General features: G+C 38.7%; 1 protein-coding gene across 4 annotated transcripts in view; it reads right to left on the reverse strand.

The window, feature by feature from the left end:
* Positions 1 to 227: 227 nt before the first annotated feature.
* LOC139753358 (corrinoid adenosyltransferase MMAB-like) overlaps positions 228 to 14,608 on the reverse strand; it is a 39,475-nt gene continuing 25,094 nt past the window's right edge. For 2 of the 4 annotated variants that reach the window (XM_071669732.1, XM_071669733.1), the window contains exon 7: positions 7,875 to 9,410. In XM_071669732.1, the coding sequence (XP_071525833.1) occupies positions 9,257 to 9,410 (154 nt within the window). In that variant the 3' untranslated portion in view covers positions 7,875 to 9,256. Of the gene's footprint in view, positions 2,106 to 7,874; positions 9,411 to 14,608 lie in introns of those variants that run through there. The other 2 variants (XR_011713694.1, XR_011713693.1) reach the window with 2 other exon arrangements.

The raw sequence follows: 14,608 nt of genomic DNA on the forward strand, positions 1-14,608 counted from the left end.
ACTTAAATTGATACACTATAAAGAAGGACTTTGAACATATACTTAATTTTTATACATACTGCTGTTTCACACCTGCAGAATGGCATGAACAAAAATAAAAGATCAGATGTATGAAAAGTAGTATATATAGTCACTATCCTCCTCCATCATTAGTTCACATTTAGTCTTAATATTGAAACAGGCCAGACTTGCCCTTTAGATTGTTCAGGAAAGTAAAACAAATATACGCACTATTTTTAGTATGAAGTTTGTATGTGCTCATGGATTCTAGTATTATGCTTCCCTAGTATTACTGAGTCTCCATAGGTATTTTGCCATGGTTGTTGCTGGTAAAAGTCCTCTTATCAGTGAAGACCACTCGGAACCAGAAACTCGCATCCTCTACAACATATTGGTAAGCGAAGATGAAGCTGCCAGTGCAGTGTTGGTTTGTGAGGCACTCCTCCACAGCAGGAACCCTGTGGTGAGCTTCCCCCTTGAATAAGTGCTTCTGGATAGTCTCCGCTTACACTGGGAGCTGTAGGTCCTCGCAGATCCTGACTGCATTGCTGAAAGGGTTGCCCTGCACTGCACATAGTATGGCCTCGTTTTCCTGGCAAGTGGTTGGCTGTGGCCATGCTGTCCTTTTTCTAATAAAATTAAAAGCATTAAAACTTATAACTTATAGCTCTTGATAAAATGCAGGAGGTAATAGCTTTACGGCTTACCAGAAGTATAGCACCATATACAGTGATGATTACATTCAAACTATGTTTAACTTACCAGGGTCTGGTAGATCACCAGTTTCCTCATTCCTTCTGATCCACTTTACCATTGTGGAAGGGGAGATGCTGAATCGTTGGGCAATGACCCGAATGGAGACCAATCCCATGAAAGACGGTGATTTGGTTGTGCTTAATTAGCTGCTCTTGTCTTATTGGTGTTGCCATGGTGAGCAAGAAAGAAGCAGTGTTCTACCTCAAGCAGTGAAGGTATGAAAGCAACTTGGGTTGTGAGTGATTGGCTACTTACACTAGAGTAAGATGATGTAAGTGACTGGTTTCACACTTTCTTTTCACTTAGTCCTATTCTTAGACTTTTTCTTTATTTCCAAAATAGAATTACACTATGCGATTAGTACCATATAACATGAGCCATTATCAATAACCAAGACAGAACTTTCTTGGCAAAGATTTTATTACAGCGGTTTCATAGACTTGCCACGTCCTTAAATTCTATTGTTTTAATAACCTTTAGGAGCTGCTACATGGCATATTACATTAGTTCATGACTATTACTATACATAAAATGTGGCAGATTTATTTACTATTATTTCAATTTAACAACAACACTGTAGCCTCGACTTGCTTGCCAAGTGCCGGAAGGAGGAGATTATTCTCACTCACCACATCACTGTAAAATCACTGCCATGTTTAGATATAATTATGTTATAGGCAGTGCAAGTTTAAGCAGTATGGCTGGACCTCTCATTAATATGGACTTTATGCTGTCCCAGATATTACCTTAACTGGCCCTTTCTTATTTGCTTGCACCAAGCATGCAAGCAATAAGCTCCCTAAGAATTTTGTTAGTAAGTCACTCAATCAGCAAGCCTATTACACCACAACAAAGTACTGTATATGTTCACAGGTTACATGTTAGCTAGGCATTCTTATCACTGTCAATATTAAGCAGCGGAAATATGATCCTGACCATTTTTATACTAACCACTAATTTTGATTGGAAGGAAAGATCAGGACAGAATGAGGAGAACAATAATTATTAATTGATATACTTGTAGTACAAATCTTTGCGAAGTTTGGAGGAGCATAGTACGTGCTCACTAACATCGTTCTGTGTTTGTTCCGTCCTTACAAATTATGATTACCATTTATTTATGAAAATGAAAGCATTTTGTAATTATTATATTAGACACTACTAGCTGTCTCTCCCCTAACTTTTCCACCACAGCTTGTCTCCCTCCCAGTCCTCTCCCCCCTCCATCTTTACCATGTCACGCTTGAGACGCTTCGAATTCAGACGAGCAGAGCATCACTATACTTGGAGATCAGTGTTGCAAATAGCCAGAACTGTGGGCAACTGTACATGACACAACCTCCTTAACACTGAAAAAAAGAAGTGAAAAAAAAATTAGTTTAGTCAACTTGGTAATATATATTAAGGGATTGCCCTCCAGAGGGTAATATATATTAAGGGATTGCCCTCCAGAAGCCTCAAAGCACTAAAGACGAGTTCTTTAAGGAGTAATATTCCCTGAACTTCTTCACCCTTTTCCTGCATGACCTTCCCTGACCTGCCGGACCAAAGTATGAAAATTCACTTCCATGTAGACGATTTCATAATCACATCACAGCACCCTCACCCTACCCAAGCATGAGTAAACATGTCACACAATTGCATCACTTTATTCAAGGTAAATGACATCCGTAACACTAATGAGATGGAAAGAATTGAGATTCTCAGACAAAATAAAAGTTATTTTTTTTTTTTTATTTGCTTTGTCGCTGTCTCCCGCATTTGTGAGGTAGCGCAAGGAAACAGACGAAAGAAATGGCCCAACCCACCCCCATACACATGTATATACATACACGTCCACACATGCAAATATACATACCCATACATCTCAATGTACACATATATATACACACACAGAAACATACATATATACACATGCACACAATTCACACTGTCTGCCTTTATTCATTCCCATCACCACCTTGCCACACGTGGAATAACATCCCCCTCCTTCCTCATGTGTGCGAGGTAGTGCTAGGAAAAGACAACAAAAGCCCCATTTGTTCACACTCAGTCTCTAGCTGTCATGAAATAATGCCCGAAACCATAGCTCCCTTTCCACATCCAGGCCCCACAGAACTTTCCATGGTTTACCCCAGACGCTTCACATGCCCTGATTCAATCCATTGACAGCACGTCAACCCCGGTATACCACATAGATCCAATTCACTCTATTCCTTGCCCTCCTTTCACTCTCCTGCATGTTTAGGCCCCGATCACTCAAAATCTTATTCACTCCATCTTTCCACCTCCAATTTGGTCTCCCACTTCTCCTCGTTCCCTCCACCTCCGACACATATATCCTCTTGGTCAATCTTTCCTCACTCATTCTCTCCATGTGCCCAAACCATTTCAAAACACCCTCTTCTGCTCTCTCAAACATGCTCTTTTTATTCCCACACATCTCTCTTACCCTTACATTACTTACTCGATCAAACCACCTCACACCACATATTGTCCTCAAACATCTCATTTCCAGCACATCCACCCTCCTGCGCACAACTCTATCCATAGCCCACGCCTCGCAACCATACAACATTGTTGGAACCACTATTCCTTCAAACATACCCATTTTTGCTTTCCCGAGATAATGTTCTCGACTTCCACACATTCTTCAAGGCTCCCAGGATTTTCGCCCCCTCCCCCACCCTATGATTCACTTCCACTTCCATGGTTCCATCCGCTGCCAGATCCACTCCCAGATATCTAAAACACTTTACTTCCTCCAGTTTTTCTCCATTCAAACTTACCTCCCAATTGACTTGAACCTCAACCCTACTGTACCTAATAACCTTGCTCTTATTCACATTTACTCTTAACTTTCTTCTTTCACACACTTTACCAAACTCAGTCACCAGCTTCTGCAGTTTCTCACATGAATCAGCCACCAGCGCTGTATCATCAGCGAACAACAACTGACTCACTTCCCAAGCTCTCTCATCCCCAACAGACTTCATACTTGCCCCTCTTTCCAAAACTCTTGCATTCACCTCCCTAACAACCCCATCCATAAACAAATTAAACAACCATGGAGACATCACACACCCCTGCCGCAAACCTACATTCACTGAGAACCAATCACTTTCCTCTCTTCCTACACATACATATGCCTTACATCCTCAATAAAAACTTTTCACTGCTTCTAACAACTTGCCTCCCACACCATATATTCTTAATACCTTCCACAGAGCATCTCTATCAGGATGGATCAGGTGTTTACTTTGAAGAATGTATGTGAGAAATACTTAGAAAAGCAAATGGATTTGTATGTAGCATTTATGGATCTGGAGAAGGCATATGATAGAAAATAGAAGTATTATTATGTATATACTAATACTTCCCATGTATTCCCCGCGTGTCGTAGAAGGCGACTAAAGGGGGTGGGAGTGGGGGGCTAGAAACCCTCCCCTCGTATTTTTTTTTTTTTTGCTTTGTTGCTGTCTCCCGCGTTTGCGAGGTAGCGCAAGGAAACAGACGAAAGAAATGGCTCAACCCACCCCCATACACATGTATATACATACACGTCCACACACGCAAATATACATACCTACACAGCTTTCCATGGTTTACCCCAGACGCTTCACATGCCCTGATTCAATCCACTGACAGCACGTCAAACCCGGTATACCACATCGATCCAATTCACTCTATTCCTTGCCCTCCTTTCACCCTCCTGCATGTTCAGGCCCCGATCACACAAAATCTTTTTCACTCCATCTTTCCACCTCCAATTTGGTCTCCCACTTCTCCTCGTTCCCTCCACCTCCGACACATATATCCTCTTGGTCAATCTTTTCTCACTCATTCTCTCCATGTGCTCAAACCATTTCAAAACACCCTCTTCTGCTCTCTCAACCACGCTCTTTTTATATCCACACATCTCTCTTACCCTTACGTTACTTACTCGATCAAACCACCTCACACCACACATTGTCCTCAAACATCTCATTTCCAGCACACCCACCCTCCTGCGCACAACTCTATCCATAGCCCATGCCTCGCAATCATACAACATTGTTGGAACCACTATTCCTTCAAACATACCCATTTTTGCTTTCCGAGATAATGTTCTCGACTTCCACACATTCTTCAAGGCTCCCAGGATTTTCGCCCGCTCCCCCACCCTATCATCCACTTCCGCTTCCATGGTTCCATCCGCTGCCAGATCCACTCCCAGATATCTAAAACACTTCACTTCCTCCAGTTTTTCTCCATTCAAACTTACCTCCCAATTGCCTTGACCCTCAACCCTACTGTACCTAATAACCTTGCTCTTATTCTCATTTACTCTTAACTTTCTTCTTTCACACACTTTACCAAACTCAGTCACCAGCTTCTGCAGTTTCTCACATGAATCAGCCACCAGCGCTGTATCATCAGCGAACAACAACTGACTCACTTCCCAAGCTCTCTCATCCACAACAGACTTCATACTTGCCCCTCTTTCCAAAACTCTTGCATTCACCTCCCTAACAACCCCATCCATAAACAAATTAAACAACCATGGAGACATCACACACCCCTGCCGCAAACCTACATTCACTGAGAACCAATCACTTTCCTCTCTTCCTATACGTACACATGCCTTACATCCTCGATAAAAACTTTTCACTGCTTCTAACAACTTGCCTCCCACACCATATATTCTTAATACCTTCCACAGAGCATCTCTATCAACTCTATCATATGCCTTCTCCAGATCCATAAATGCTACATACAAATCCATTTGCTTTTCTAAGTATTTCTCACATACATTCTTCAAAGCAAACACCTGATCCACACATCCTCTACCACTTCTGAAACCACACTGCTCTTCCTCAATCTGATGCTCTGTACATGCCTTCACCCTCTCAATCAATACCCTTCCATATAATTTACCAGGAATACTCAGCAAACTTATACCTCTGTAATTTGAGCACTCACTCTTATCCCCTTTGCCTTTGTACAATGGCACTATGCACGCATTCCGCCAATCCTCAGGCACCTCACCATGAGTCATACATACATTAAATAACCTTACCAACCAGTCAACAATACAGTCACCCCCTTTTTTAATAAATTCCACTGCAATACCATCCAAACCTGCTGCCTTGCCGGGTTTCATCTTCAGCAAAGCTTTTACTACCTCTTCTCTGTTTACCAAATCATTTTCCCTAACCCTCTCACTTTGCACACCACCTCGACCAAAACACCCTTGTATTTAACTTTATAACTTTATAAAAGGGGAAACAGAAGAAAATAAAAGTAGGGAAATGAATTATCTTGATCTATATAAACTTGTCCTACATACTCCACGAGTGTGCAGAACATATAAAGTACAGGACTGGAAACCTTGGAACACATTAGCCATAACTGTTTCACTCATGTTGAAACAAAGTCATTGAACACAGTCACTAACATCCTCCAAAATTTCAGATTCATCAGTAAAACAATGTTTAAAGGTTTATTGAAATTTCTGCCTGATATTTGAGCAAGCTGTAAGGACTGGAAGAAGTGTGGACCTCTCTTGAAACTTCCAGTGGTCTTGCAGCATGAAGTAAAAGTTAAGCTTATGGCATATAGAATATATAAATTTCATTGTGTTTGATATGCCTGTTAGTCATGTACCTTAAAGTGACTGATACTCTCAGAAAAAATACAAAGATGAATTTGTATAATTCAGAAAGAAATTGAGTTAGAGTAAGATCATCTTGGAATATTTTGAAAACTTTCACTTGACAACAGCCAGGGCATAAAAACATTAGTACAGTGATATAGTACACCTTGTGAAGATCATCTCTCATTGTAGAGAACTGTGTATCGGCCTTGCTTTATCCTGATAGTATTGTGATTCTCCATGGATGATGTCTATCACATTTCATTTAACATTACTGAAAAACTTGCTACTTTTTCATCTGTTCTTAACTAATCTTCCATACAAGGAAAACTAAATCAATCCAGTGTGTGGAATATTAATGGATTTGTCATCTTTTAGTGGTGCTTCTTGGCAATGGCAAGTTGGTCAGAATTTAGTCTCCATGATTTGTTCTGAGAGAGGCAAAAAGTTGAATAGTAAAAAGAGATATTGGTCTTACCTATTAAATCATCTTGGTATGCAAAATGAAAAAGTGAGATGCACTCTGAATATGTGGAAGTTTATGTCACCTTACCATACTGGGATAATGTGCATGAATGACTCAAGAGGCTGATTCTGCCCATGGAACTAGGACCAGAGTTACTGATGAGACAGATGGAAAAAAGATGCAAAGATGTATAAGAAATAAATCAGTGATATAGGAAATATCATGTAATTAAAGAATGATCAAGAATATGTGTCATTAAAGAATGATAAAGAATATGAACATGAACTTGCAGCTGGCAATTGGAAGTTAATAAATCTTCCCAAATAGATTTGAGTGATATGAGATTTTCTGCAATTCTGACTCTTCTTCATTTTGGTCTTGTAATGTTATAATATTGTACCACTAACTGCACAGCAGGGGGTAGGCAGCTCATCAGATTTTTTAATATTCTTATTTTTCTTAAGTAATTATTAGTTCATTAGTTGGGTAAAAATATGTAGAAAATATGTGTATGAAAAATACAATTTACCTTATCATTTACTGAATATAAGATAAACAGTAAGTTCCCATGCTTGTAATTGTTCTATATCAGCCAATGCTTGCAAGCTGTTTTATCTTTACTACCCATTTTCTCTTTTAGTTTTGTGATTATCAACTTAATTACTAGTTCAAGAGTTGAGTAACAATCTGCTGAAGAGAATGAAAAAAAAAAAAAGTTTATCATATTATTTACAGAGTATAAGCCTAGCAGCACCGACACTCTGGATCTTGCATCAATAAACTGACCTTCCAGTTTTTGGAAAATTTGTTTTCCATGACAACACGTGGGCTTCCAATACGACTAAACAAATGTGATTTGGTTTGATGGCTTATGCACATCCAATATGACAGAAACTGTTGAGAGATACAGGCAGCTAAACAAAAGTAATTTGCTGAAAAGAATAGATTATATTATAAGGATATATAAATCTGGTCAGTTACAAATGGAAAAAACTAGGATGAAAATAAGAAACCTGATCACATATAAACTTTATGAAATTAAAGTCTACATACATAACAAAATATTACATAATATTTACAATACTGACAACTGAGAGCTGAGATAATCTTAGACAAAATGCCTACAGACCTTTTTCAACTACTCTTTAATAATATAGTATTTCTATATCTACTTCCCTGATTTAAGTGCTGAAAGTTTGGTTCTTTTCAGCACACAATGCTCATACTATTCATCACTTTCACCGTAAGTTTTGTACATGCTTCTCAGGTCAGCACTACTGTTTTCTGGTGATATCAATTTCAGATCAAGTGATAAGTAGTTTGTCAGTTTCAAAGAAAAAAAATAAATAAAAATAAAGGATGTAAGACATGATTCTGAGTAAAACTATAGTTGCTGAATCTGAAGAATTCAGGAAGATAAAGGGCACAAACAAGTTGACCTGCTGAATTCTGTGGACTGGTTTTATCAAGTAATTTCAAGAATGAAATAGTATCCATATCAACAGGAAACCTTATATGTATCTATATTACAATCTGGCAATTTTTTGTACACACCAGTGATGAATGCAACTTTTGATTATATGTTGGTCAAGTGGCTGAAATCATACTCAGAAAGTATTGTACTCTATTACACAACTCACAATACACTGGTGTATTTATGAAACTACTTTTTTTTCATGTCTTACCCCTCTTTAATTACGGTATGCAGACTACAGTATGTTTAATATAATAATGTAGATTTAACAAATCATAAGCTGTTATCAAAGATAATCACTGCATGTATCAATAAGCAAACATGTGGACACTGAACACACTAACTCTACTTCCATACTGATACTGAAGTACCTACTTTTCATACTGATACTGAAGTACTTTGTTATGTTTGTACCAGATGAAATTTATTCATTTCTGATGCTACAGATGGGGAAAAGATATTTTTCTGAAGATTTCTGGAGATGAAGTTATGGATAAACTTAGGTCCCACAGTTTGAACTTAAAATATATGAGCTCAGCTGTTGGATGGCTGTGCATGGTTTCCATCTAATGTTGTTTGATACCAGTAAATGACTATGTAACGCCCAGATGTGTGGGCTGGAGGATGCTACATATTTACCAATGAAAAAAACTCTGATGAAATTATTTAGAATTGATACATCTAATTTTATATAAAATTAAATGAAAAACCTGAAATCCTTTAGCTATAAATAATGTTGCTTTACTATGCTCCATTAGAAAGAAATTTCTTCTGTTAATTAAGAGTACTGGTACTTTCATTTACCTTCTTTCACACAGTAATGAATGACTAATCACCATTCAACTTATATGCCAGAAACTGTTGCTTACCTAACATTTTGATACTTGCTTTGTATCATGGAGCTACTCAGTCTCTTGAATATTGCTTAACCTTCATTCTGTATTATTTCTTGATTCTCTGAAATACTTTTCTCTACTTTCTTTGAGGATTTTTGTGGTTGTGGTCTAATGTAAATTGTTTCCTTGTTGCCGTCCAAGAAAGATGCATATCTTGCAATAGTAAAGAGATAATCGCTCAGTCTGCAACAGGTATTGAGGATTTCAGACAAGAGGAGACGAAGCAAAAAATGCAGTTTAGTTATTGAGGTTATATGGGAAAGATATTCCAACATGATTCTACCCTAATCATCCAAAAAATCATAAGTATCAAATACAACAGATAATTACCAAATTATCTTTGTACTTACATATCTGTCTATGTACCCATCTACATCCTGTATGCTCTCCCCACTATACAGCAGGGTAACCCAGACATACTCTGATCTATAGTTCCATATCACTGTACACCATACTCACCATTTCAACATTTCATCCTCCACATAATCTCTTACTCTAAATGCCCATTTCAACTCAAGTCCTCCTCAACACTTTTTCCCATTACTTTTCACCATTCATATAGACTTTTGGTAAATACTTTAGAGGATTCCCTTTGAATAAACTATTCTCACCATAGTTTATGATAAGATCATTCATGTTTGATATGTCAGATTCATTTCTCCATAATATCATTTATGGGTAAAACTGAAAGTTGATGGAGAGAGATGGGTGATTATTGGTGCATATGCACCTGGGCATGAGAAGAAAGATCATGAGAGGCAAGTGTTTTGGGAGCAGCTGAATGAGTGTGTTAGTGGTTTTGATGCACGAGACCGGGTTATAGTGATGGGTGATTTGAATGCAAAGGTGAGTAATGTGGCAGTTGAGGGAATAATTGGTATACATGGGGTGTTCAGTGTTGTAAATGGAAATGGTGAAGAGCTTGTAGATTTATGTGCTGAAAAAGGACTGATGATTGGGAATACCTGGTTTAAAAAGCGAGATATACATAAGTATACTTATGTAAGTAGGAGAGATGGCCAGAGAGCGTTATTGGATTACGTGTTAATTGACAGGCGCGCGAAAGAGAGACTTTTGGATGTTAATGTGCTGAGAGGTGCAACTGGAGGGATGTCTGATCATTATCTTGTGGAGGGTAAGGTGAAGATTTGTATGGGTTTTCAGAAAAGAAGAGTGAATGTTGGGGTGAAGAGGGTGGTGAGAGTAAGTGAGCTTGGGAAGGAGACTTGTGTGAGGAAGTACCAGGAGAGACTGAGTACAAAATGGAAAAAGGTGAGAACAATGGAAGTAAGGGGAGTGGGGGAGGAATGGGATGTATTTAGGGAATCAGTGATGGATTGCACAAAAGATGCTTGTGGCATGAGAAGAATGGGAGGTGGGTTGATTAGAAAGGGTAGTGAGTGGTGGGATGAAGAAGTAAGAGTATTAGTGAAAGAGAAGAGAGAGGCATTTGGACGATTTTTGCAGGGAAAATATGAAATTGAGTGGGAGATGTATAAAAGAAAGAGACAGGAGGTCAAGAGAAAGGTGCAAGAGGTGAAAAAAAGGGCAAATGAGAGTTGGGGTGAGAGAGTATCATTAAATTTTAGGGAGAATAAAAAGATGTTCTGGAAGGAGGTAAATAAAGTGCGTAAGACAAGGGAGCAAATGGGAACTTCAGTGAAGGGCGCAAATGGGGAGGTGATAACAAGTAGTGGTGATGTGAGAAGGAGATGGAGTGAGTATTTTGAAGGTTTGTTGAATGTGTTTGATGATAGAGTGGCAGATATAGGGTGTTTTGGTCGAGGTGGTGTGCAAAGTGAGAGGGTTAGGGAAGATGATTTGGTAAACAGAGAAGAGGTAGTAGAAGCTTTGCGGAAGATGAAAGCCGGCAAGGCAGCAGGTTTGGATGGTATTGCAGTGGAATTTATTAAAAAAGGGGGTGACTGTATTGCTGACTGGTTGGTAAGGTTATTTAATGTATGTATGACTCATGGTGAGGTGCCTGAGGATTGGCGGAATGCGTGCATAGTGCCATTGTACAAAGGCAAAGGGGATAAGAGTGAGTGCTCAAATTACAGAGGTATAAGTTTGTTGAGTATTCCTGGTAAATTATATGGGAGGATATTGATTGAGAGGGTGAAGGCATGTACAGAGCATCAGATTGGGGAAGAGCAGTGTGGTTTCAGAAGTGGTAGAGGATGTGTGGATCAGGTGTTTGCTTTGAAGAATGTATGTGAGAAATACTTAGAAAAGCAAATGGATTTGTATGTAGCATTTATGGATCTGGAGAAGGCATATGATAGAGTTGATAGAGATGCTCTGTGGAAGGTATTAAGAATATATGGTGTGGGAGGCAAGTTGTTAGAAGCAGTGAAAAGTTTTTATCGAGGATGTAAGGCATGTGTACGTGTAGGAAGAGAGGAAAGTGATTGGTTCTCAGTGAATGTAGGTTTGCGGCAGGGGTGTGTGATATCTCCATGGTTGTTTAATTTGTTTATGGATGGGGTTGTTAGGGAGGTGAATGCAAGAGTTTTGGAAAGAGTATGAAGTCTGTTGGGGATGAGAGAGCTTGGGAAGTGAGTCAGTTGTTGTTCGCTGATGATACAGCGCTGGTGGCTGATTCATGTGAGAAACTGCAGAAGCTGGTGACTGAGTTTGGTAAAGTGTGTGAAAGAAGAAAGTTAAGAGTAAATGTGAATAAGAGCAAGGTTATTAGGTACAGTAGGGTTGAGGGTCAAGTCAATTGGGAGGTGAGTTTGAATGGAGAAAAACTGGAGGAAGTGTAGTGTTTTAGATATCTGGGAGTGGATCTGGCAGCGGATGGAACCATGGAAGCCGAAGTGGATCATAGGGTGGGGGAGGGGGCGAAAATTCTGGGAGCCTTGAAGAATGCGTGGAAGTCGAGAACATTATCTCGGAAAGCAAAAATGGGTATGTTTGAAGGAATAGTGGTTCCAACAATGTTGTATGGTTGCGAGACGTGGGCTATGGATAGAGTTGTGCGCAGGAGGATGGATGTGCTGGAAATGAGATGTTTGAGGACAATATGTGGTGTGAGGTGGTTTGATCGAGTAAGTAACGTAAGGGTAAGAGAGATGTGTGGAAATAAAAAGAGCGTGGTTGAGAGAGCAGAAGAGGGTGTTTTGAAATGGTTCGGGCACATGGAGAGAATGAGTGAGGAAAGATTGACCAAGAGAATATATGTGTCGGAGGTAGAGGGAACGAGGAGAAGAGGGAGACCAAATTGGAGGTGGAAAGATGGAGTGAAAAAGATTTTGTGTGATCGGGGCCTGAACATGCAGGAGGGTGAAAGGAGGGCAAGGAATAGAGTGAATTGGAGCGATGTGGTATACCGGGGTTGACGTGCTGTCAGTGGATTGAATCAAGGCATGTGAAGCGTCTGGGGTAAACCATGGAAGGCTGTGTAGGTATGTATATTTGCGTGTGTGGACGTATGTTTATACATGTGTATGGGGGTGGGTTGGGCCATTTCTTTCGTCTGTTTCCTTGCGCTACCTCGCAAACGCGGGAGACAGCAACAAAGCAAAAAAAAAAAAAAAAAAAAAATTATTTATATAAGTGCTTGATAAAAGTAAATCACTTAGTGTCATCTATTAAGAATTTTAGAAAGAATTTGATAAAGGACCTCACCAAAGATCATTAGCATAGTCAAGTTGTATGGTACAGTTGGGGATGTATTTCAGTGATTAGAATATGATTAACTAGCCTCAGAATGGTTGGATGTAACTTGTTTGTGTGCTGCAGAGATCAATTCTATGGCAAGTCATCTTTCTCAAATATATTAATGAATGATGAAGGGCTGCATTGTAATTCACAGACAATACTAAGATTGGGAATAAATCAAAATGCCTAAAGCTTTAAACTATAAAGACATGAATCACTGGATCTCTGATCTGCTAAAGGTGGCCTGAAATGAGTAAACTGCTACTTCAATACCTAAATGGAAGAAGCCAGAATTTTTCCACCTTAAAGGCACGGTTACAGCTCCTAATCCTAGAGAATCTCCCATGCTAAAGGGACAGCTGGCAGAGAGAAAATTCTAATTTTTGTTTTAACCTTTTACTTCTAAAGAAGTGATTTTTAGTAGCATTACAGGAAGTAGAAAGACATATTTGCACCACATTTCATGAATTCTTGCTAAAATATTGCCACGTAATGGCAAAATACATGACAGCTAGAGAGTGGATAAGTGCACATGAGGCTTTAGGTGGGAGAAGCAATTAGTCATAAAAAAACAACCAAAAACTCAATTTTTCTTTTTGGTTGACATTTGACTCCAAAAGAATCCTTTAATGGCTTACTGAAAAAACTGATATTACTAAAGTATGGGGCATGTAGACATTCTCTTTGTGACAAATTTGTAAACACTGATTGAAATGACCAAATAATTGAGAGAGAAAGTCTTAAAAGAGAATTTTGATGCCTCACCAAATAAAAGAAATGGCTAAAATCACAAATATATCCTATGCATTATATGGGAATTGTGGAAAATGTATCTGTATGTTGTGATTCATCGTAATAGACTGGGACTAAGGTGCTACAACTCAAACTATATATTTTTTATATGTTTTACCTCAGATTCCACATAGTCCTTTCAATTATATCAGCCCTAAAATGTATGTATGGTGCAAATCTTGATTGTCAAGAAGAAAAAAGATGAAGGAAAATCCAGTAAAGATATTTTTTCTTTCACTGGAAGTAATATATGATCATAATATGCAGAAAGACAGAAAATGTTCTGTTTAAATAATTTTCTTAACATGAAACCTGTTACACACATTATTGGAATTTCACATTTCCTTATGTCTCTTTACTGGAATTTCTTAGTAACTTAAATCTTTGCTTTTCTGTACAATTGTTACTATGAACTTCTCTTACTTCTATGTAGAACCTAAATGTCAATTTACTTTTGAAGTAAATGTATAATGGTAACTCATCAAGAAATGCTGTCTTATTATCACATCAAGTGTCACTTTCTCTTTTTATTAAACTTAAATGCCTTTATCTCCTTCAGAAGGTAGTGTCATCAGTAAACAAACAATTGGACCCATTTACAAACATCCAAGCTCTGTGCCACATTTTGGTGACTATTCTTGCTCATTTGTCTACTACCCTCTGGGTTTGATCATTATAATATGCAAGTTTAGATCCACTACCATGAAGAATGAATCCTAGCTTCGTTCCAAACAGTCCTATACTGTAAGGTATTTAGCTTTACACCTGGAACCAGAATATCAAAGCAACAGCCAGCTATGCCATCGGCATAAGGCAGGACCTCCAGTCCTTGGTGAAGAATCAAATTATACTCTCCTTCCCTTCTGTTTTGAGCCTTAAAAGGAAGGATAACTCAACCACCAGGTCATCTGTAATCAGGTAGA

This window comes from Panulirus ornatus, chromosome 14 (assembly GCF_036320965.1).
Source record: "Panulirus ornatus isolate Po-2019 chromosome 14, ASM3632096v1, whole genome shotgun sequence".
Taxonomy (NCBI): Eukaryota; Metazoa; Arthropoda; class Malacostraca; order Decapoda; family Palinuridae; genus Panulirus; species Panulirus ornatus.